A 25,972-nucleotide genomic window follows, 5' to 3' on the forward strand; every position below is an offset into this window, starting at 1 on the left:
ATATATATATATATATATATATATATATATATATATACGACAGGCTTCTTTCAGTTTCCATCCACCAAATCCACTCACAAGGCTTTGGTTGACCCAAGACTATAGTAGAAAACATTTGCCCAAGATACCATGTAGTGGGTTTGAGTCCTCTGTGTGTGTAGGTATGGCTGTATGGTAGGAAGTTTGCTTCTCAACCACATAGTTCCAGGTTCAATCCCACTGCATGGCACTTGGAGTATGAGTCTTCTATAGCCCTGGATCGACCATAGTCTTGGGAGTGGATTTAGTAGATGAAAACTGAAAGTCTGTTGTATGTGTGTGTGTGTGTGTGTGAATGTCTCCTTGTCTTGACATCATGCAATAGTTGTAAATGAGGAGTGTCACCATCATGCAAACGGTGTCCTTCATTTCTCAGTCTTCTGTAAAAACATGACTATTCATGGAAAAATATTACCTTCCTTAGAAATGGCTTGGTGTTGGCAACAGGAAGGGTGTCCAGCTGTAGAAAACCCGCTACAACAAATTCTATCTGATCTATGCAAGCATGGAAAAAGTTGCTGTTAAAACGACGATTTTTTTTTTTTTTTTTTTTTTTTTTTTTTTTTTGTCTACAGTGCCATAATTGAACACACCAACAAAGTGATCTTCCTTGAGGATGATGATGTAGCTGCAGTTACTAATGGTTGTTTAACTATTCATCGTATTAAGCGCAACTTGGATGATAACAAGGTCCGAGAAGTGATAACTTTGAAGATGGAAATTCAAGAAATCATGAAAGGTGTGTAAAAGAAATTGCATCCACTATAGTGACTCTCTAGATGTACACAACTTTAAAATGGTATCTTTGGTGTCTTTGTTTCTTTCCCTGATTCTCTTTCTCAGTATGTCTGTACGATATGTAAAGTAACTGTATACACTATAGTGGTCATAGATACATACAACTTAAATGGTGTCTTTCTTGCTTTCTCTCTTTCTTTCTCTGTACATCTATCTTGTCTCTCTGTGTTTGTATGTTCATAAATACCTTTCTCTTCTTTTATCCTCTATTTTCTTCTAGTAGAAGATTGTTTTTATAGAAAAATAAACAATAAATCAGCAGATGTCTTGATCAGACCCCATTCCACAAGACAATCTCGACATCCAACAGAGATAATTGGATGCAAATGGTCAAGTCTTCTTAAATCCTATTAAACCTTGGGAGAGGCATTATGCCGGTAATAAACACACTCACTGGTTCGGTCCTTTATTTATTTATTTATAAACAGTAATCCTTATCAATGTGGCCAGCTTTGACTCTGTATTAAAGCAAATAAGACGTTTGTTGCAATCAAAACAATAATCAAATGTTCTTCCTGGGCCATAAGCTTATGAGGCTAGTTTCCCAAATTCTGTGACATATTCAACCATTGGTCACAGGATTTCAAGAAATAATCTAACTATCAGAGGCACAACACTCTGACCACTAAGCTTTGCACCTCCACACTTGTGACAATAGTCATCATTTTTATGCCCACTTTTCCATGCTTGGATGAATTAGATAAAATCAGTCGGGGTAGATTTTCTGACTGCCACCAACCCTCACTGGTTTCCAAGCAAGGTAATGTTTTCCCATGACTGGACATATTTCCATGAAAGATTGGAAGCAAAGAACACTGCTTGTATGATGGTGACACTTGTTTTACAACTATTGTGCATTGTCAGGACAAAGACATATATACCCTCCCTACACACACACATACATCTGATGGGTTTCTTTTATTTTCTGTTGATCAGATCCATTCACAAAGCTTTGGTCAGCCCAGTGCTATAGTAGAAGATACTTGATCATAGTATCATGCAGTGGGATTGAACCTGAAACTGTGGGTTGGAAAGCAAACTTCTTAATTACATAGCTATAGCTATGCCTATATTGGTGACAATAGTATATGGTTATTGTTTTTTTTTTGTCTTTTTTTTCCAGGTAATTTCTCCTCTTTCATGCAAAAGGAAATCTTTGAACAACCAGAATCTGTAGTCAACACAATGAGAGGAAGACTTAATTTTGAAACCAATCAAGTAATACTTGGAGGTATCCAAGATTTCATGACAGAGATACGACGTTGCCGCCGTCTCCTATTCATTGCATGTGGAACAAGTTACCATAGTGCCTTAGCAGTAAGTAACTTGTTTATGTTTTAATATTTCCACTGCTAGATTTTCATTTGACTGAATTAAATGGCCAAATAATTAAAACCATTTTTTTTTACTCAATAGGCTGTTGTTACTGTTTCTGCCTCTCTGTCTCTTTGTCACCCTCTAACCTTTCATCCTCTGACATGAGTTCCCTTCTTCAAATGCCCTTGCCCCTCTCATAATTCCTTGTCTTGCAAGTTACTTGATGACCCTGCCAGTGCTGGTGCCTTGTAAAAAGCATCCAGTCCACACTAAAGTGGTCGGCATTTGGAAGAGCATCCAGCTGTAATAATCATGCCAAAACTAACTTTGCCTGTGCTAGTGCCATGTAAAAAGCACTGAGTCCACTCTACAGAGTGCTTGGTGTTAGGAAGGGAATCCAACCGTAAAAACCCTGCCAAAACAGTGGCATAGGGTAGTTTGTTTGTTTTTTACCTGGCCAGCTCCTGTGAACTGTTCATGCATGCATAGAAGATGGACGTTAAACGATGATGATGATGATATATATGTGTATGAATAGCTGTGTTTGAACAGCTAAGCTACATGGACTGTGACTACTGAAGATCTGTGAATGCTTGAAAGAAACAAAACCAGTATGCTCTGCTGGGAGGGTAATGTCAGTGTGCATATACAACAGTGTAAGTGATTTGATAAAAAAAAAACTGGGTATACGAGACATCAGATGTAGTGTGCAAGAGAGAAGACTGCACTGATACAGTCATGTAATGCATATGAAGACAGTTGCATTAAAAGGTGCTGATCTTTAATTGTAGGGGGAACAAGTGGAAGGGGTAGAAACAAGGAAGATGTGGGACGAAGTGATTGGAACTCACAGAGGAGATGACGGGGGAACTGAGATTCCTAGAGGTTTGCTGTGCTAGAGAAGACATGCCAAGCTAAGTAAAAGCGTTGTCTTTGCAGAGAGGCTTGTCCCCTGCGTCCCTCTCCAGCTGAGTATTCCTGATCTTGCAGGCTCATGGGTGCTGGTGCCACATAAAAAGCACCTGTACTGGTGCTGTGTAAAAGCACCCAGTACACCCTGCTGTTTGGAAGGGCATCCAGCTGTAGAAACCATGCCAAAACAAGACATGTTTAGAATTTTTCAGATGTTTTACCTCATTTTTTTTTTTTCCGGTATTTACATCTATACACATTTCAGTTTGTTTGAACTTTTGTCTGGTGTCAGTTGGATCAGAACATTTTAAACCTTAATTTAGAAATAAAGGCTCCTTGTTCAAACCTAGTTGCTGCTAATATATGCATGAATAAAATGTTCTGATGATCTGCAATAAAACTTATTGAAACACATGTTGACACTGAAAAGTCATTTCACTTTTAAAAGCTTTCAAATTCTGTCTTAAGTGTATTCTTACATAAGTCCTTTATATTGATTATTGACTTGGCTCTTTTCTTTTTTTTTATTTTGTTATTGATTTAAAAAAAAATTTTTTTTTTTTTCAGACACGTCAGCTTTTGGAAGAACTTACTGAACAACCAGTTATGGTAGAATTAGCCAGTGATTTTCTAGACAGAAGCACACCTATCTTCAGAGATGATGTCTGTTTTTTCATTAGCCAATCAGGTAGACATACATTTGTATGAATATTTTATGAAGATATTTATATGTATATTGATTAAATGAAATATTTATTTCACCCACTCACTTCTGCCAATTTATGACTGGATTACTCCTCTAGTATTTACAAACCTAAACTTTGCTACAATCATTTTATCAAAGGAAAAGTGCATTACTTCATACTGCTATTTATCAAAGCTCTAAAAAAAAAACAAAAAAAAAGCATTGAAACAATATTCTTTCAAGATTCTTCTTGCCTGAAACATCACCACCAAAAATATCATTGTCGTTATTTTAAAGCCTACTTTTCCAAACATCCATTGTCAGACAGAATTTGTTGAGATATATTTTCTATGGCCAGATGCTCTTCTTGTTGCCAACATTCACCTTTTTTTTTCCCAAGCAAGGTAACGTTTTTCCATGGCTGGATGTGTTCTGTAGAATACTGGAAATGAAGGTTCATCACCTGTATGATGGTGACACTCGTTTACAATTATTGCATGATATCATGAAGAACACACACACACACACACACACACACACAAATGGTGGTGTTATTTTCAGTCCTCCATAGAAACTTGTCCAACTGGGGACATATTACCTTGCTTTGAAATAAGTGAGGTTTGATGACAGGATGGGCATTTGCAAACATGGAAACATGGATTTTAAAATGATGATGGTGGTGGTGCTGATGGCAACTATAATTTGTATGATATATGTAAACTAGCTAATAAATCTGTCATTTTGAATGCACCATACAATAAAATGCACTCGGTTCTCTCTGTATGGAGGTTGGTGAACAAATAGAAACAACATAGAGCAGAAAAGACTCTAGTCTTTTCTGAAAACAAAGGATATCAAATCATAGAATCCACACAAAAACTATCATGGAGTGAAATTTGATCCCTAGTCCCCTCTAAGAAGATAGTAATTCCAAATAAAAACCAATTTGATCCTTGACAACCCATCCAACTTATGACAACATCCAAAAGCAGTCATAAAATGATGATGATGATTCTATGATGAATTTCATTTTATTTATTTAGGTGAAACTGCTGATACACTAATGGCTCTACGTTACTGCAAAAAGAGAGGTTCCTTAATTGTCGGTATCACTAACACTGTTGGAAGTAGTATTTGCAGAGAATCTAATTGTGGTGTTCACATAAACGCTGGTCCTGAAATTGGTGTAGCAAGCACAAAGGTAACAATCTACACTCACTTCAGTAAAATATTTTAATGCAAAATAAGGGTTTATTTCATTTATTACTGAAACTATAGATGTGCGTCGTAATGTTATACCAATAAACTAAGTTTATCTATGGTGGTCTGTACATGCATCAGGTCTATTTGCAGTGGCTTCATCTGCATGTAATTCTGACGAAAATGTATTACTTCCTTTTTAACTCCTCCTTTTAGAAAAAAGGTTTTACTTCTAGCATGACTTGATATCTTTTATTGTTTTCTACTTTTAAAGAGTGATAGAGCGATGAGATTGAGCTACAGATCTGCCTACATCAATTGTGTAATGTTATCTCAATTAGTGACTTGACTTTAATTCTTTTCAAATAAATTATAACACTTGAACAATAGTATAGTTTAATTTATGTAATGTAAAAAAGTGATGTTTGTTAATCTCAGTGTTGTTCAAATGTTTAAAAGATGTGTTTCTAATCTAGTGCAGCTTAGTTTATCTACTATAAAAACAGTGATGTTTGCTGTTCTCAATGATATTCAAAGTTTTAACTGTCATTTCAATTTCTTGATTATTGTTTTCCAGGCTTACACTAGCCAATTTATTGCATTAGTTATGTTTGGTTTGATGATGTGCGAAGACCGAATTTCAATGCAAGAGCGAAGAAAAGAAATTATTCAAGGACTCAAAAAACTTCCTGGTATGTAAAAGAATACCTTATAAATGAATGTACTGAATAAAGCTTCAGGTTAATTTAGTTTTACTTATGCTCTACTAGGTGTTTCTAACCATTATAGTTCTGTTCTATATTTAAGAGATGAGGAATTATTTACATTTGACTGGAGGGTATATCAGCCGAAACGTTGTGTTAACAACAAACAAGATGAGGAGAAATATCCGTCAAATGTAAATAATGTAAACATTATAGTTCTATCTCATGAAAAATCATGCAGAAGTGTCAATTAGATTAACAACTGTTTAATCAATAATTATTGAACTGTAAATCAATCAGTCATGTGCAATTAATCATTCCCCAACTTTTTTTTTTCTCTCTTCCAGAGGATATAAACGCAGTACTTAAATTAAATGATGAAATTCATTCATTAGCCCAAGAACTCTACCAACAGAAATCCCTTCTTGTCATGGGACGTGGTTACAATTTCTCTACTTGTTTGGAAGGAGCTTTGGTAAGAGAGATTTTGTTAGCAATTATTGTACAGAATAACTATGAAAATATAATTTTATTATTAAATGTAATTAACTCAAATTACTTTTAAGCTGTTTTTCATTTTCATTTTTTTTTTTCTTTGTTTAGAAAATCAAAGAATTGACTTATATGCATTCAGAAGGTATAATGGCTGGTGAACTGAAACATGGTCCTTTGGCACTTGTTGATAAAGCAATGCCTGTCATGATGATTGTAACTAGAGATAAAGTCTATTCCGTAAGTATACATAATGATGCTTTGAACCTAGATCAACTAACTAGTTGTTGAGCATCGTGGAAAAACTTATTCTTTACATAGTGATAGAAAAGACTGTGACACTCTGGAGTTGTTTGTTGTTGTCTTCATCGAACCCCATTGGATTTCAATTCGGCTGTACAGATTAAAAGGGCATTCAGTTGTATTGTACTCCCTTTTGTTAAGGGTAATAAGCACTACTTTTTCATGGTATATATTTACTGTTATGTTGTGGGTTAAGATAATTAGTTAAATGTCTTGATCAGTGACATACTACAACAGTGGTTTTAGAATCAAGCATGGATTCTTCAGCTGGTGTTTTTGAACTTGCCAGACCCAAAATTCTCAGACATTATTAAAGTATGTAAACCCTGTAGATACTAAAAACGTTGCCATTGATTTTATCATGTTAATGTAGCTTAAGCTCCTCCTAGGCTTAGTTTTATAAAGGTGCTTGAACATGTTTAATATCAACTGTTTTGTTTCATTGTCAGTAATTAAGCTATTTAATTAGTATGAAGTAGAGTTAGCTGGGAGAGAAAACAGTATTGAATTCTATAATTTGTATGGAGCAGAGATACTTGGGAGAGGAAGCAGCTGAAATGAAAGATCAGTATATCTTGTTGAGTTCAGTGGGAACTGTGTTTTCTGTTAAAGAGAATAAAGAAAATGTATATGTGTGACAAATATGGCAGATATGAGAATCAGTACAGTGTCAGGCAAATTTCCTTGCAGTGTTTACTTATATTCTGAGAAGAAAACCCACTGAAATTGATTGTTTTTGTCCTGAAATTACTACAATAAATACCCTTGTTATGGAGATAGTTTGATCACATCCCAATAAGGAAAATATCCTTATGTTAATGTCAAAGATTATTGTGTTTGGGAAGGCAAAACAAAAGCATGAGCACTGGATTAAACATCTAAAAGTAGTTAGTGTTGCTATATTCAAATCTCCTTTTAACATTCACCACCATAACTAATTTATGGTCTTATGCTAATCATTGTGTTGTTGTTGTTGTTGTTTAGTCTCATGTACATACTGATGCAACAGGTTTGTGATCAAAGATGTTCCATTTGCAGTACTTCCAAGATCATATTATCCAACGTGTCTTCCTCCTTTTTAAGAGAGTAGGGTGTGATTTGATGGCGGTTTAGCTGCTACTTATAGCAGGTTGTGCAACCATGCAGAGCTTTCTCATTGCCAATCATTAATTACTTGACTGGTATAATTATTTTGCTCTTCCTTTCATCTCACTCTGCTTCTCTTGCTGGTGTTCCAGTTTACAAATGATAATTTTATTTTTGTACTTTTCTTTATTTCAGAAATGCATGAACGCTCTACAGCAAGTAAAGGCACGACATGTAAGTAGTATGTCACCTCCTGGGTAGCATGTGTATTTTTGTATATTTTGTTTTCTGTTACAGTTATAGAATAATAGTGTCCTTGGTTATGTTTCTGGTGAGCCAGTCACTGGATCACTATATTTCTGATGGCCAAAGTGACAAAGGAGTGTCTGTAGTTCACTGTTGAACAAATATTTGAAGGGATTTCTCTTGATGGGCACGTTCTATGTGGTTTTTGTACCAATGAACATCAATGAAAGATTACATACAATATATAGATGTATGTGTTTCTCTAATGTCATGCAGTATTTGTTGTAGTTTTTTTGCATTCTGAGTTCAAATCCTACTGAAGTCAAGTTTGCCTGTTGTGACTGAGAAAAACTACTAGAGTGATTTAATCAACTAAACCTCTCACCCCAAAATTCCAGGAAGAAGGCGGAAAGCTAGCAAAATCATTAGTATGCAGGATGAGATGCTTAGCAGTACTTTACCTGTCGCTACATTCAGAGTTCAAATTCCACTGAGGTTGACTTTACCTTTTATCTTTTCAGGGTCAATAAAATAGGTACCAGTTGATGCAATCAACTCATTCCTTCCCCCAAAATTGCTGCCCTTGTGGCAAAATTTGAAACCATTATTATTATTATGAAGTCAAATTCCACTGAGGTCGACTTTGCCTTTCATCCTTTCGGGGTCAATAAATTAAGTACCAATGAAACACTGAAGTCAATGTAATCCACTAGTCCGCTCCCCCAAAATTTCAGGCCTTGTGCCTATAGCAGAAAGGATTATTATTATTATTAAGGTGGCCAGCTGACAGAATTGTTAACATGCTGGGCAAGATGCTTAGCAGTATTTTGTCTGTCTTCATGCTCTGAGTTCAAATTTTAATGAAATCAACTTTGCTTTCATCCTTTTGGGGGTCAATAAATTAAGTACCAGTGGTTGATGTAATTGATTAGTCCCTTCCCAAAATTTCAGGTCTGTGTCTTTAGTAGAAAGGATTATTATTATGAAGGTAGTAATCTAGTAGAATTGTTAATATGCTGGACAAAATGCTCGACAAGATTTATCTGTCTTTATGTTCTGAGTCTGTGCCATGGGCTTCGCAGATTTTCCTATACTATAATCAGATAGTGATAGACAACTGACAGTAATATATTTTCTTCACTGCTTTGCTGTAACATTTTCTGTAAGCTTTTGTTTTTTTTTTTCTTTTTTCTCATTCTTACTTTGTTTTAATTTATTTTATATTATGTGGAATGTAAATGTTATTTCATTTTCTAAATTTGCTTTTATTTTGCGTTTTCTAGGGTGATTTGATTGTTATTTGCAACTCTGGTGACACAGAAACCCAAAGTCAGGTGAAGAAGTTCATTGCTGTACCACATACAATCGACTGCTTACAAGGAATTCTTACTATAATTCCCTTACAGCTTCTTTCCTTACATATTGCTGAAAAACGTAACTGTGATGTAAGCCAACAATATTTTCTATTTAGATTCTGTTATTTTTTCTATTCAGCACAAACTGTGATATAATCTAACAATATTTTACAGTTTCTAATTTTTTTTAGCTTGCTCCATATAATTTAATGCATCTAACACCTCTATAACCAAGCTGTTAACAATTCAGTTTTGGTGAACGGAAATGCAAACAAAAATTTGAACTAGAAGTTTTATCAGTGAGTCTTCCTGAAAAATGTCATTTGATCATTCATATACATTTTGGTTGTGATTTCTAGATTTTGCCTTCTACCATTTTTATTTAGGGCTACTAAAACAGGTCAACAATTCTCACTTGCAATGTCTTTATATTCTTGACAAAATAGATCCTCAAAACTTCAAAATGTTGTGTAAAGAAAACTGAAAGACGTTAACCTGCATTATTGTCAGGAATGTGCTGCACACAAATCTGAAAACCCAGCTTTGATTTATTTAAACTGGCAATATCCAGCCTAAATATTCTACCTGTTTTGTGTTCAAACCAGTCATATTTGGCCTCTCACACCTACCTTACGATGTCATTTTAAAAATAGACAATCACATCATCAAAATCTCAAAGCTACAAAATAATACATGATTAACTGAAAACAATGCTATAGGGTTAATCCTTAGGATAAAGAATATTACTTTAAAGTTCTACTGGCGGCCTTTGACTTTTTCTAGCCAAAGGAATTTTTAACCCAATATTTACAAGTTATTATTTATAGCTTATCTGGCTCAAGATCCAACACTCCCCAAAAACAAAGAACGAGGACTCTGAAATAGATTTGTTCGTGTGTGTGTGTGTAGTATTAGGTACAATTCATCATACAGTTTACATGTTATTATTCAGTGTTAATGCATTATTTTATTGATACTAATGATGCCTTAATCAACGAAAAATATAGAGTTTAGGTATACAAATTGTATGAAACTAGTATGAATATGTTCTTATATATCATGATACAGTTTGTTTGCTTTTTCACTGATTAACTGTACACTTTCTTTGAAAGTTATAGGCATTTCTGTTGCTATCAGAGCATAAATTGTGATTTTATTCCAAGAAGATTTACTACTGTTGTCAAATTTGGAGTCTTCATTAATGCAGGTGGAGATTTGTTTGGAGTAAATTGAGATGTAGACAACTTGAGTTTTTGAAGCAATCTGAATTCTGAAGAGTTACCTATTACAAGAATGGACCAAGCCATGATTGGGCATGGGTGTTTGTATGCTGGCGATTTGGTATGGCTGATGGAGCATTTAGCCTGTTTTGGTGGCAGTACTTTTTGGGACCAGTGGGAAACACACATGCACACTCTCATGCTGTGCAGAAATATACACATACAGATCAAGAGGAAGAGAGAGAGATTACAATTTATTAATTGAACACAACTGACCAAAGCATTTTCCGTTACCTCATATACATAAAGACAAGCATGCTCACACACATAAAGAGAGAGAGAGAGAGTCCGGGGAGAGAACAGGAGGAACATTCAAATATCAGATGTCCAATAAGTCAACTTTGAATTAGTAATAATTGGCAGCACCAGAACAGTTGGTACTAAAACATCTCAAATCCATTATCAGAACAGTTAAGCAAACACCATATTGCAATCTTTGTTGCTTTATAGGCTGTGTTACCTGAACTACAATGAAATAACTACATAGCCAAAGGACAAACTAAATTCAGCTGCCTGTTTGCTTAGTCACTGAACCAAAGTTATCAAAGAACATACCAAAAATAGATTAATATTTTTTCCAGCTGTATAAAACATAGCATTAGATCAGTGGCTATTCTGATGTTTATGTATGATTCTATCCTTCCTCTGCATTGGCACATTGTTGTTCATAGACTTCCGGATAAGCAGTTTGACTACAAATAAACAGCCCACACAGTCCCTAATGTAAAAATAGTTACCCAAGATGGTGATATGGAGACTAAAGGCTGTGCTCCAGCATGGCCGCCATCAAATGACTGAAACAAATAAAAGAATAATAGTTGCTACAGGAAGATGTGGCTTAGACTTTATACCTACAGGTTCTATTATAAAAGTAACAGTTTATCTCAAAATTCTTCTGGGGAACCTGTCATATTTTCATGCAGATCAAAAGCCATAACTAGTTGAAGAATGGTGGTACTCATGTTCACTGGGCAAAAATACTGTCAAACAGTGGCTTCAGCAGGAACAAGTTCAAGCTCTTTTTAGGCAAGAGCCTAAAAAATGCTCAAATTCAAAAATTGTATAGTTTATCAATTGCTTATCAGTAAAGCACAGCTATTGAAAGAATATGATCAATAGTTTTAATGATCGTACATGTTGGCACTCCATCGCTTACGATGTCGAGGGTTCCAGTTGATCCAATCAACTGAACAGCCTGCTCGTAAAATTAACGTGCAAGTAGCTGAGCACTCCACTGACACGTGTACTCTTAACGTAGTTCTCGAGGATATTCAGCATGACACAGTGTGACAAGGCTGACCTTTTGAATTACAGGCACAACAGAAACAGGAAGTAAGAGTGAGAGAAAGTTGTAGTGAAAGAGTACAGCAGGGTTCACCACCATCCCCTGCCAGAGCCTCATGGAGCTTTGGGTGTTTTCGCTCAATAAACACTCACAACGCCTGGTCTGGGAATCGAAACCGCGATCCTATGACCGCGAGTCTGCTGCTCTAACCACTGGGCCATTGCGCCTCCACATGATTGTACATGATCTAAGGACTTTACTTGCATAAATGAAACTGTTTTCACAGAATACTGGAAATGAATGATACTGTTTGTATGATAGTGACACTCATTTACAACTGTCATATAATGTCAAGACAAGGAGACATGCATACACACAGTGAGCTTCTTTCAGGTTTGTGTATACCAATCCACTCACAAGGTTTGGGTCAGTCCAGGGGCTTTAGTAGGTGACACTTGCCTAAGTGAGACTGAACCTGGAACCATGTGGTTGGGAAACCAACTTGTTAACTACACAGCTACACCTGTACCTTGTTAGGATTTGAAATAACAAGCTTTCTAATGTTGCTCAGATGCTTTCTAATAGCTTAGCAATGTGATATGAATTTCAAGCCATTATTGGTTTAACAGCAAATTGTTTGTAGTGAATATAAAACATTAATACTTAGGGTTTGTCATGTATAAGTAGCAGTTCAACATATAACCAAATGAAAAGAAAATTTCTGAGGGGATTTGCTTGTGAGATATTTAGGTCTTTAATCTCAAACTCTGAGGTCAACTTTGCCTTTCATACTTTTGGGGTCGATAAAATAAGTACCAGTTGAACACCGGAGTCAATGTAACTGACTCATCCCCTACCCCAAAATTGCTGCCCTTGTGGCAAAATTTGAAACCATAAATGATTCTTCAAATTTGCTGGAAATCCAAACTAAAACATTTGAAAACAGCACTTCTTCTTTTGTAAACATTTCAGTTGACTTAAAAATATAAAAAGGCTATGATTACTATGACAAAATTGTCTTGGACAATATTTCATTATTAATATAACCCTCTAGACATATTTCCTCTTATTAGCTAACAAATATCCTAGTAAAGACATTCATCTCATTAAACTTTCTTGTTTGTGAATTGATGTTCCTATTGTATCTTAGTTAAGACAAAGAGAAATTAATTATAATATTGATTTCTTCTGGCTGTGTAGCTTTAATAATTTAGTACCATGGCAGATAGAGAGTTTATGTCATTCTTTTTACAAAGCAATAATAATGCAAATCAAATACAGTGTTTTCAGCTTTATATCAACACTATTTCATGGACTTTACATCTTAGTTTATACTGCTCACCAGAGGACTATCAAAATACAGTAGATGCAAACCTGATTATATATGATATTCCTCCAGCTTAGTTAAGAACACCAATAGTAATTAGAGTATTAAACAACAATGCATAAATCTCAAATTAATTTGTGCTCAGATGATTGTATTATCTTTTTGTCGAAGAGTTAAAATATCATTTTCATAGTTTTTGTACTTATTTAAAGTGAAAATTAAGTATAAAATTTTGCCCATAAGAAAAAACGATTTTTTTTTTTTTTTTTTTTTTGCCCGTTTGGTATACATTCATGCAACCTTGTTGTTTAACAGTTAAACAAGTGTCATATCAATTTGTTCAAAAAAAAGAAAAAATATATTAAAATTTATCTTGAATAATAAAAAAGAAAAATTTGAAATTAAAATTTTAATCTATAATCAAAATTCTATAAACTGTTGGAATTTAATTTCACCTCACATCAGTTTATAAAATCTTCAGTTTTATTGATTTTAGACTTAGACACCATTTTTTCCCCTGTTTTTTAATGCAAGATTTTAATCTAAATATATAGTCAAGAGTGAAGGTGCATGGCTTAGTAGTTAGGGTATTCAGCTCACAATTGTAAGGTCGCAAGTTCAATTCCTGACAGCACTTTGTGTCCTTGAGCAAGACATTTTATTTCATATTGCTCCAGTTCACTCATCTGGCAAAAATCAGTAGTACCCATATTTCAAAGGGCCAGCCTTATCATACTCTGTGTCTTGCTGAATCTTCCCGAGAACTACATTAAGGGTTCACTGTCTGGAATGCTCAGCTACTTGCACATTAATTTCATGAGCAGGCTGTTCTGTTAACTGGTTAAGAAATTGCTTTTCAAACTGATACAACTCACCTCTTTCTTTTAAATTTTTTTGTATGTGTGTCCACCTCTGCCTTTGCACCTAATTTGTAACATGTTTCTTGCCCACAACTCTTCTTCCTAACACACCCTCATCACTCTTCTGACTATGGTGCTATTCATACAACTATTGTAATTATATGACTGCAAAACTGAATATATTTCATCCCCAACCTTTTTGTGCTCCCAGTTACCCTCCTTACAGCCACTTTATTTCTCCTATTCTGTATCATCCTTTACCATCATATTTTCTTATGCGTGCCTCTTTCACTTCTAGCCTTCCTCATTACACCCATTCATTCTGCCAGTTTGGGTCCTTCTACTCATACTGACCGTGGAGGCGCAATGGCTCAGTGCTAAGGGCAGTGGACTCGCGGTTTTGATTCCCAGGCCGGGCATTGTGAGTGTTTATTGAGCGAAAACACCTAAAGCTCCATGAGGCCCCGGCAGGGGATGGTGGCGAACCCTGCTGTACTCTTCCACCACAACTTTCTCTCACTTTTACTTCCTGTTTCTGTTGTGCCTGTAATTCAAAGGGTCAGCCTTGTCACATTGTGTCACACTGAATATCCCCGAGAACTACATTAAAGGTACACGTGTCTGTGGAGTGCTCAGCCACTTGCACGTTAATTTCACGAGCAGGCTGTTCCATTGATCGGATCAACTGGGACCCTCGACGTCGTAAGCGACGGAGTGCCAACTCATACTGACCACTCACTCCATTCCCCTCTATTCCCATCTCTATCCATTTGCCATTCTCTTTTCACACACTTATCAACTTATCTACCCATTCACTCTGTCTAATCTTCTGGGCCACTTCTCTTATGTTCATCTTCCTGTAACTTCCCTATCTTTTCTCCTTTTTCAACTGAGGTAGCTGTGTATTTTCACTACTGCAAGACACCAGTTTCTGTCCCTCTATCATACTTTAATCCCTTTTCACCTGGCATAAAGCCACCCACCTCAATACTACACCTTTTCAGTTGAGGTGCCTTTTCTTGCAAGTCACTTGGTGACCTCACTAGTCCTGGTGTCATATAAAAAGCATCTAGCACCACTCTCTGAAATGGTTGGCATTAGAAAGGACATCCAATCATAGAAGCTATGCCAAAGTTGACACTGGAGCTCTTTGCAGTCCTTTGGCATGTCAGCTTCTGTCAAAACGTCCAACCCATGTTAGCCTGGAAAACAAATGTTAAACAACAACAATAATGATGATGATGAATATTATTTTTAGTGTTATTTGTTACAATTTTGTATGATATATATATAATTTTTTTTTTCACTTAATGTAATTTTCTTTACATGCCCTTGAAATATTACTGTTGCTTTTGATCACTTTTAACTGCTTTGCTTTTAACAGCTGTGCTTACATAGAATATAAATTTCTTCTTAACTACTGATATATTTGTAGATTTAATTCACCGTTTTTTTGGTTTTTTTTTTCTAAAAAAGTCTGTTCCAGACAGTATTACACAGTTACCACACCTATTTAGGAATGATGATATATCAAAATTATGCAACCTTTATTTCTTATTCCAAATAACATTATCAATACAATCGAAATTATATCAAGGGCTCATAATTTGCAAAAAATTTACTTCTTAGTCTATGGAGAAAGCCACTGAGTATATTAAAAAAAAAGGTATTACTGATAAGCATAACAATGATCTCTAACTTTGGCACAAGGTCTTTATTTCAGTAGGAAGAATTTAGTTACTTTAAACCCTTTTTTACCCTTGAATTTACCAGACACATTTGATGACCCAGAGGAATAAAAGATTATCTACTCTTGTGGGTTTTAAACCTTAGACCTGATTAAATAAATATAAGGTACTCAACAGTTTCAGAGAATCTACCACTGTTAATTATATTAACCCTTTAGTATTTAGACCAGTTACATCTGGTCAAAATATTTTTTCCTGTTCTATGCTTAAACTGGTCAGGTGTGGCCTCGCACATCAACTGTACAATATCATTCTAAAAATCAAGTCAACTCATTAAGATTACAAAGGTACAAGATAATGCATGATTAATTTCAAAACATTGTGAATAAATAAGCATATCTTTTGACAGTAATGTGAATGCTAAAGGGTTATTAATGAAAACAACCAACCAGCTTGTGGGTTAGCAGTATTCAGATTTGATTTTGCTAATCATTCCCTAAGTATTTAAATGATGAAAATACAGTAATTCTTCCATCTTTGAAGGAAATGCTTTATGGGTGGTTTATGTATAAATTTAATTTTAAAAAATAGCATCGTTTTGATATTATTTGATTTGTTGCTTTCAAGCAATATAGTATCCAAATCACTATTTCAGTAACTGGATACCTCTGTTATATTTGTTGGCATCCAGTTGAATTTTAACAGATACTCGACTCTTTGACAGTGAAACTTACTAATGTTTCTATTCTGAATCAAAACCACTTTTCAAGATACAAAAAGAAAAAAAAGGTTCAGTTTGAATATTCTGTAAAAGAAAAATTATCCCTTAATCTTTGTAGATATGAAAATGTGCATGTTCATATGTATCATTATGTAAGAGCTATAAAATATATTTAAAATGTATTTTACATAGTGCAAACAACATCTGATATAAAACCCAAAACTTTGGGTAGGTTGGAAGGATAGACATGTTGACTATATCAAGCCACAGTTTACTCAGTGTTTCACCTGAGGCTGGACCATTGTCAACTGTGAAATTTGCAATTTGTAGAAAGGGTGTGTTACCTTATCTGCTTCACACATCCATATAATAATCCTTTCTACTATAGGATCAGAGCCTGAAATTTTGGAGGAGAGGTCTAGTTGATTACATTGATCCCAATGCTTGACTAATACTTAATTTATCGACCACAAATGGATGAAAGGCAAAGTGGTACTTGAACTCAGAACATAAAGACAAATGAAATAATACTAAGCATTTTATCTGGCATGCTAACAATTCTGCCAACTCACCACCGTAACACGCATAATGGTGTGTGTATGTGTACACATGCATATATATATATATATGTATGTATATCTGATCTTCTTGTGTAGACATGACCTTTGTAGTATAAAAAATATTGGGGATTATGCCAGCATGGATAATGGACATTAAATGAAGATGATGATGACGATGATAGATCGGCCCAGCCATTTTTATACGGGTTAATACAAAAGTATTTGTTCCTCTCCAGAGGCAAAAAGAGGAACTCAAATTCAACTGATACATTTATTGACTATCATTCCAAACCCTACTGCATTTCACATGGAATAGTTGGTCCTCCAAAATCGTCTTGGTGTATATGTTGACCAATGATTTTTGGCTGTAAAGTTTGACCTAAAGAATTCCACTTGTATGCAGAAAAATGCAGTACTAAATGATGCAAGTGCTAAAGCTTTGAAAGACAATACAGTGGCTGAAATGATAATGCTGCGTTAATTATCTTTATAATATTTAGTTTTATTATTCCATATTCTAAGTTTTAATATCATAGCTATCCATTAAATAAGCACCAACATAGTACAAGTTATTCCAACCACATTATCCATCTTTGTGCTCCATTAAAAATGCTTGGAGTTACTGAATAAGTAGAAGAGTGGAAAATATGTCAAAGTATTGAGTTTTGTTTCTTAATGTTTTAAACTAAAATCACACTATTTTAGGTTAATAACAACTCCTAACATATAATACTATTTCACTGTATCCTTCTTCTTTAAATATAATAATCCTTGTGCTAATGAGAGAAATTATTAACACCATTATTCATATTTTTATTTATTTAAAATATCAAATCAGAAGTTAATAAACACGTGTAAGCACAATTTGCTTTCTGTTGAGAAATTGGACATCTATATTCACTTAAGTTTTGAACTCGCCTTTAACTATTTAGTTCAAGGGAGATAACTACTAACTTTCTCTTCTAGGTTGACTGCCCCCGGAACCTAGCAAAGAGTGTTACAGTGGAGTAAATGATGCCTCAGAGACCAATGTAAGCAGTGTAAATCTCTTAGAATAAAACTAATATATTTTAGTAATTTATTAGAGTCTTAAAATATTTATATTATTTCTTTTAGTTCATGTTTAGTGTATCTTGGCTGCAGTTTTAAATCTTGCTTTTGTTTCATTTCTCTTTTTTTTTTTTTTTTTTGCTTCACTATAAGCATTTCAAAAGTAACTTATACTTAAACATCATTTATACTTACCTCATGTTAAAAAAAAAAAAAAAAAAATTCTGAAAAATTCTCAACAATTTTTCTTTGTTCAGTTGACTTATGTCAAGACCCATTCTTTATGCCTTCCTTTTAAGAAACCTTTGTTCTAAAATATAAGCTTCAAAACCATAGAAAATTTAGTGCATCACATTTAGTTTTTTTAAAATTTTCTGCTTTGTTCCTCTGCTTATCTTTTACTTTATTGTCTGTAAATCTTTAATATCCTTCTATTTGTTTCACATCATCAAAGATGTGTGAAATAAATTATCCCTTACTTGAAAAAAAACAAAAAAAAACAGGTATGGTTAGCTACAGGAAGGGTATGAAGCTGTAAAACAATGCCTCAAGGATATAAACTTCTAACTCCTGCTTGCATGGAAAAACAGACATAAAACAAATGATTGATTTTTCAGTCATTTATGCCATTTCCATATTGCCTTGTTATTCCCCACTCAGATTTCTTTGCATTTCTATAATACCTCGGTGTTTTCCAGGATATATATATATCTTCTTAACTTGCTTCCTGTATCTTTTTAGAAATATATTCTCCTTAATTTGTAGGCAGTAAAAGGTCTACAACCTAAAATGTATCTCTGCTTGTCATACCTCCATTTCAGTTGTGACACATCTCTCAGTCTGCTTTTTTAAATGAAGATTGAAATTTTTGCTTTTTTGTTTGTTAATTTTGTTCCACTTCCCCTCTGTAGGAGGCAATGTTGTCTAGGTTCTTTTGTCCATGAATCTTAGCCTCATCTGATTACATGGGTGTGTAATGTTATACATGTGTCTGTATCTGCTTTATATAATTGTAAAGCAATAGATTCATTTATTGGCAGTCAAAACACATGCATGTAAAGCTGTGGGGAAGGCATCCCTTCTAGGAGAGTGATATGTACTAGTCATATTGTTTAAGTGCATATGTAAATATATGTGCATAACTATCCAGATATATTCTTTTACCCTTCTAGATAATAGTTGTTTAATTCTGGATCAGGCCAGATTGAACTGATCTAAATTCAAAAACAAATGCAACCTTAACCTTTCGTTGAACACCTTACCTCACATGCTCCCTCCATAGATTGAAAATTATTTTCATTTATAGAAACTTGTTATCTCTACTACTGTTGTTAGTAATTTATAAAATAAGAAATAGTTCATCTTATATCAGTACAGGTAAAAAATACAGAATTAGTTTGTCTCCTTTTTCTCTTCTCTTATGTACCACTGGAAAAAAAAATTGTTTACATCTGATTTGATTGGCTTCATACTCTTGCTTGATGGAGCTAGGGTCATTCTAAGTTAGTGGTCCCAGAGACATCATCATGCATAGAGCTGACCAGATCCACCAGCTCTCACCATTGCTGGTGGTCTTATGCCAGCCCCTCTGCATCTTCCAAGGTGACATCGATCCTCTGGAGATCTTCCCCAATCATGTTCAGCCATCTGGTGCAGGGCTTGTCACAAAGGCCTCTTCCACCCTGCTGCTGCTGCATCAAACGACATATACAAATCTTGTAACAACCATACATATCTGGATCAACAAATTGATGAACTAGTTGCTATAGCAATTGAACTGTAATCTGAGAAAAGTAATACTGAATTTGATTTTGATTGCATTCTAATTTCACATTTGATCAGTTCTTACTTCTGCTTTCCAATCTTAAATCTCTGGGTTAAACCTATTCCTCTTCTGTAACTATATCCACAAGTTACTATTTAACTTTAGATCTATTAGTTTTAGCACTGCTTTTGACAGCACTTTTGCTGTTCATTTTTTCTTTCAAGCTTATATTACTCTCTGCTGCTGTATTGCATTCTTCTACATGACATTCTCTCCTATGACACCTAAACAGTCTTTTAAAATTCATTTTGAATTGAAGAGAGAAATTCTCCCTCTCTCTTGAATAGTTTTTAAGAATTGTTTCTAATTGTATGGGATTGTCTCTTTACCAAAAACATAACATCATTTAAATTGTGGTTCTATTACTTGAGTCATCTGAATAGATAGGTTTTTATTTTATCTGTTAATTCAGAGATGCATTCTGTTCGATTCTTTTGTTTCACAAAAATCTTAGTAAAAACCACAAAGACCTACTGAAACTACATTTTATATTTTTCCATTAATTCATCTATTTCATTTGGTTAGCTTGTTTCATCGCTATCATTTATTTGTGTATATTCGTCCACGTATTATTATTATTAATAATAATGAGTGTATTGACTGCAGTGCTGAGTTGCACTGCAGCTCCTTGGAAAAGAGTAAAAGAAGGGGGCAGAAAGCAGCAGTAAGTCACATTGTGAGTTCAAATCCTGCTATGGTCGACTTTCCTTTTTATCCTTCTGAGAGTAAAATATACAATCAAATGTTCTCCTCTCTCCAAATTCCTGGTCTTATACCAATAATTATTATTCCACTTGAATTTATGTGACTTTGTTTTTGCTCCTCCCTGTGGTTGTGACTTTTGTGTCTAGAGCAAACTGGCTGAGTTGTTAGAGTATCAGATAAAATGCCTCTCAATATTGTGCTCAGGGTTCAAATATTACTGAGGTCAACTTTGCCTTTGCAGGAAAGTGGGGGTTGATAATAAATACCAATCTAAGGTGGCAAATTGGTAGGACTGTAAGAACATTGGACCAGATACTTTGTGGTGTTTGTACCAACTTGTTACCATTCTGAGTTCAATACCCACCATAACCTACTTGTATGGTAGGCTTAATCTGTTGCCCTGTTTAACATCACTTTAGTGGAATCCACTCTGTTGCAAGCTCCCAGGCCACGTTTCCAGTTTGAAGATACCTTCCATCCTTCCTCCCCAACTACTGACTAAAACAGATTTTTAAAAAAAATGAATGGGCCTATCACAGCAAATAAAGCATTATTCATCATCATCATCGTTTAACGTCCGCTTTCCATGCTAGCATGGGTTGGACGATTTGACTGAGGACTGGTGGACCAGGAGGCGACACCAGGCTCCAATCTGATTTGGCAGAGTTTCTACAGCTGGATGCTCTTCCTAACGCCAACCACTCTGAGAGTGTAGTGGGTGTTTTACGTGCCACCGGCACGAGGGCCAGTCAGGCGGAACTGGCGACAGCCACGCTCGAAATGGTGTGTTTTACATGCCACCTGCACAGGCGCCAGCCCATCGGCACTAGCAACGATCTCGCTCGAATGTCTTTTCACGTGCCAGGGAGGCGACGTTGGTAACGATCAACGGCCACGCTCGAAATGGTGCATTTTACGTTGACTGTTAACTTCGTTATGGTGTTTAGTTCTTTGCATGCTTTCATTTCATTGACATTGACTTTCATCTCTTTAGAATCACTAAAGTAAGAACTAGTATTATATTTAAGGGTTAATTACATCAATTACCCCATTATCCAGCATACAGGTCGATGTAGTACATAGTATAAATATGTAGTGTAAACATTCAAACCTCAACACTATCTTTCCAAATCTTGATGCATTTCAAATGGAATTTTGGGGCCTCATCTTGGTGTTTAAATCAACCTATGCTTTTTGGATGTAAATTTTGGTCTAAAAAATTTGATTATTTTGCCAGAAAATATGGTGTCCACTGATAAAAGTTGGCCTTGTGCCTTATCACTATGCTTTACATGTTTGAGATATTCCTTAACCTTTTAGTGTTTAAACCAGCAATATCTGACCCAAATATTCTACCCATTTTATGTTCAAACTGGCCAGATCTAGCTTCTAAAACATAAACAATCACATCATTAAAATGTTGAAGTTGTGAGATAATGCATGATTAATTCCAAACTATGTGAATAGATAAGCATTAGATTTGAGAGAGTAATCTGAGTGCTAAAAGGTTAAGAGATTTGTGGCAAGAATATGAATGACATACTTCAACATGCACAGGTATAAGTTAAAAGCATGTTTGTTTTGTATATGCATGTACTTTAAACTTGCCGTCACCCATAAGCAAATATAACTTGCTAACATGTACCATGCTTTCACTAACTGTTTTTGATGCCTATTCGGGCATGAGCAGATGTAGATACCCTCTTGACACATCCATCCTTTGACCCAACAGTACATTCAGAATCTGACAGCTGGAGTTGGTGAGAGCTTCACCAACACTCACCACTTGGGCAATAGATCTGTAGTAGGATTGAGTCGACAGCTTGGGAAATGTGTGCGTGTGTGTGTGATTGTGATTATGTTTTTGTTTGTATTACTTTCTAACACACATGGATATATTATTGCTTCTATTTATGTATATGTCTATGTGTGTGCACATTATGTAGGAGTTTCTGTGTATGTAGACTTTCTCGCATTAACACCTTATCCTTTGATGGGCATAACTACAGAGTTGTACCCAAGTCTGGTGGGTACAACTCTGTAGTTATGCCCTTTGATGTTCCCTTTGTGTATAGAGGTTATTGGTAGTCTCCCCGAGTCTGAGAAAGATGTTTCTGCAATTTCTTGATAAACAACATCCACAGATGATTTGATTATCATCAAATGTTTTGTGCTCATTCTCGCCATCAAATCGACATTACTTATACAGGCGCACTGTGTGTCAAACATCAGATGTCAGAGTGATGGCAAAGCAACATGAAATGAAGTGTTTTGCTCAAGAATACAACGCACCACCGAGTTCAGTAATCAAAATCACTATCTCAACACCCTAACCACTTGGCCACACACCTTAGTGTGAATGTGTGTGTGTGTGTGTTAGGAAGTTAAAAGTTATGGTAGGTCATAGATTGACCATTGGTTTTGCACCTACAAAACGCTTAGCAGTATAGGTGACTCGTGAGATTTAAATTACAGAAGGCGCTTAACTTCTCTAGAACTGGAGGTAGAAATACGTAACTGCCTGTTGGTTTTGTAAAAAAAATAAAATAATTGTCCATGCTGTGGGACGGAGCCGATCACCCTTAGATCGGCTTCCGCTATAGTGATATTCGAAGGAGCTGTGATGGGACTGTTCAATGAATGGCGAATTCCTTTTGTTGAACAGTCCCATGTCGATGTAAGGGGGATAACCCCGTCATGCAGCATGGACAATTTTTTTTTGTTTACAACACCAACTGACCATTATGTATTTCTTCCTCCAGTTCTAGAGAGATCATGTGCCTTCAGCCATTTAAGTCTGACGAAGCGCTTATAGATGCAAAACAAATGGTCTCTCTGTGACCCACTTATACCGCTTTATAGGTGCGAAACCAATGATCACTCGATGACTGGCCATAACTTTTAACTTCCTAAAAAATACATTATTGCTCTAATGTCTTGGAGTGTGCTTTTTTTTCCACCCTGTGTGGCTTTGTGGTAAGAAGCTTGCTTCCCAACCACATGGTTCCAGGTTCAGTCCCACTGCGTGGCACCTTGGGCAAGTGTCTTCTACGATAGCCCAAAGCCGACCAAAACCTTGAATGAATTTGGTAGACGAAAACTCAAAGAAGCCCATCGTGTGTGTATGTATACATATATAGAAGGTTGGAAAGGAACACACGAGTTGATATATATATGGAAAAAAAGTCAAGGTAGAAAATGCTAAAATAATTTTATAAAAAAACATTTCAGTACCAGTTTCGGTCATTGAGACTTTTTCAACTGTAAGTATGGAAAACAATTAAATTTTGGAAAAATTAAATGAAAAATATTTTAAAAGAATATTTGTATTTGAACACTATGCAAATATTCTTTTAAAATACTTTTCATTTAATTTTTCCAAAATTTGTTTTCCATACTTACATTTGAAAGGGTCTCAATGACCGAAACCGGTACTGAAATGTTTTTTACAAAATTATTTTAGCTTTTTCTACCGTGACTTTTCTTTCCATATATATAAGTGTGTGTGTGTGTATATATATATATATTTGTGAGTGTTTGTTCCCCCACCACTTCTTGACAGCCGATGTTGGTGTGTTTATGTCCCTGTAACTTAGCGGTCTGGCAAAAGAGGCCGATAGAATAAGTTTGACTTATTGTTTTTTAAACTAATATATTTTTTTTTCTGTTCCTCTAATATTTGCATGTATGCATCAAATTTTTCCCATATTAAATTCATCTTTCCTTATTTATACTGTGATTATTATTATCATTCATCAGACAGCAAACTGTTAGAAACAGCAGCACAGTGGCAAAATGCTTAGTAGTATACTTCCAGTTCTTTGTTCTGAGTTCAAATTTTGCCACGGCCAACTTTAGTATTGGGTGGGGTCAATATAATCGACTAATCCCTGCCACAAAATTTCAGGCCTTGTACTTGTAGTAGACAAAATGCCTAGCAGTATTTTCTCCATCTCTACATTCTGAGTTCAAATTCCACCAAGGTCAACTTTGCTTTTTATCCTTTCAGGATTGATGAAATAAATACCAGTTGCATACCCTGCTGTACTCTTTCACCACAACTTTCTCTCACACTTTCTTACTGTTTCTGTTGTGCCTGTATTTCAAAGGGCCGGCCTTGTCACGCTCTGAATCTCCCCAAGAACTACATTAAGGGCGCACGTGTCTGTGGAGTGCTCAGCCACTTGCATGTTAATTTCATGAGCAGGCTGTTCCGTTGATCAGATCAACTGGAACCCTCATCGTCGTAACCAACGGAGTACCACTGTTCACGCACTTTTGGCTATCGATGCTATCTCTCTTTAGCATTGCAAATGACTCTTCCAAATGCGGTGCTTGTGTATTCACATTGTTTTGAATTAATCATGCATTATTTCATAGTTTGGAGATGTTGATGGTGTGTTTTTTAGAATTAAATTGTAGGGTAAGTGTGAGAAGTTAGACCTGACCAGTTTGAAATTATAGATAGAATATTTGGGCTGGATATTATCAGTTTGAATGCTAAAGAGTTAATTGCTTTCATTTCTATTTTTACTGCTTTCTGTCTTCTTCCAATCTGTTGTAGTGCACCTTTGGACTGTATACAATAAGTTAATTGTTGTCATTGTATAACTGACTTAGTAGACACCCACAAGATTATCCACCATCTTTCCAACGACAACCTGAGGCATGGGCATCTTTTTGAATTCCATATGTCAAACACTCATGGACATGCTTACAAAATCAAAAAGTAACACAGCACCTATAACTTTCGGAAACATTTTTTCATGCTCAGAATTGTTGAAGCATGGAATAAACTATCTGAATCAGTTGTTAGCTGTCGAGATACTACATCCTTCAAAACTTTCATGTGTCCTGAAATCCGCTAACATTACACCTGGTGGCTTTTCTTTTTTTTTTTCTCCTTAGTTTTAGAGCACCAGAGCACTGTACACAACAATTTCTTTCATTATATATACACCCAAAAGCACGCTAATAGCTTAGGAGTGAAATTTAGGATTTCTCATTTTTCTGTGAATCAATTTTGATAAAACTTTCCCCAACTGGTCTACACAGTGTGAACCGTTGTTATGTTGTCATTATTCTGTGTAATGTCCTTTTTTTATTTCAGATTCTTCAGTTTTGGGGTGAACCACACTAATAGCTTTTGAATGAAAATAGCCCATCTAGACAATTTTCTTTTTTCAGAAAATGAAGGGTAATAATACGTATTAAGCATACATTGAGTATATATTTAACAGCAAACCATAATATTAGAACATTTATTGACATAATGAATTGTTTAGCCACATAAGCACCATTTTGACGGATAACTTCAAAAATCCTGTAAGTCATAGAATCTGTCAATTTCTTAATGGTAGCAGGTTGGACTGCCTCTGCTGCAGCTTTGAGAGGTTGCCCATAAGACATTTTTCGACATAAACATCTTGTTTAATGATGGACCAAAGATTTTCGATAGGGTGAGATCTGGAGGTGCTGGTTGCCACTCCATCAACCTTTCACCTTGTATGCCATAAGACCCTAGTAATGTTTGG

General features: G+C 35.3%; 1 protein-coding gene across 2 annotated transcripts in view; it reads left to right on the top strand.

Annotated features, from left to right (window-relative positions):
- Positions 1 to 25,972, top strand: part of LOC106875022 (glutamine--fructose-6-phosphate aminotransferase [isomerizing] 2) — a 67,269-nt gene that overhangs the window by 36,876 nt on the left and 4,421 nt on the right. Inside the window, exons 10-19 of one of the 2 annotated variants that reach the window (XM_014922974.2) lie at positions 615 to 778; positions 1,961 to 2,154; positions 3,634 to 3,754; positions 4,795 to 4,952; positions 5,529 to 5,643; positions 6,003 to 6,130; positions 6,259 to 6,387; positions 7,732 to 7,770; positions 9,066 to 9,227; positions 17,825 to 17,889. In XM_014922974.2, the coding sequence (XP_014778460.1) occupies positions 615 to 778; positions 1,961 to 2,154; positions 3,634 to 3,754; positions 4,795 to 4,952; positions 5,529 to 5,643; positions 6,003 to 6,130; positions 6,259 to 6,387; positions 7,732 to 7,770; positions 9,066 to 9,227; positions 17,825 to 17,869 (1,255 nt within the window). In that variant the 3' untranslated portion in view covers positions 17,870 to 17,889. The remainder of the gene's footprint in view (positions 1 to 614; positions 779 to 1,960; positions 2,155 to 3,633; positions 3,755 to 4,794; positions 4,953 to 5,528; positions 5,644 to 6,002; positions 6,131 to 6,258; positions 6,388 to 7,731; positions 7,771 to 9,065; positions 9,228 to 17,824; positions 17,890 to 25,972) is intronic. The other variant, XM_014922975.2, reaches the window with a different exon arrangement.

Source organism: Octopus bimaculoides, chromosome 7, assembly GCF_001194135.2.
Source record: "Octopus bimaculoides isolate UCB-OBI-ISO-001 chromosome 7, ASM119413v2, whole genome shotgun sequence".
Lineage (NCBI taxonomy): Eukaryota > Metazoa > Mollusca > Cephalopoda > Octopoda > Octopodidae > Octopus > Octopus bimaculoides.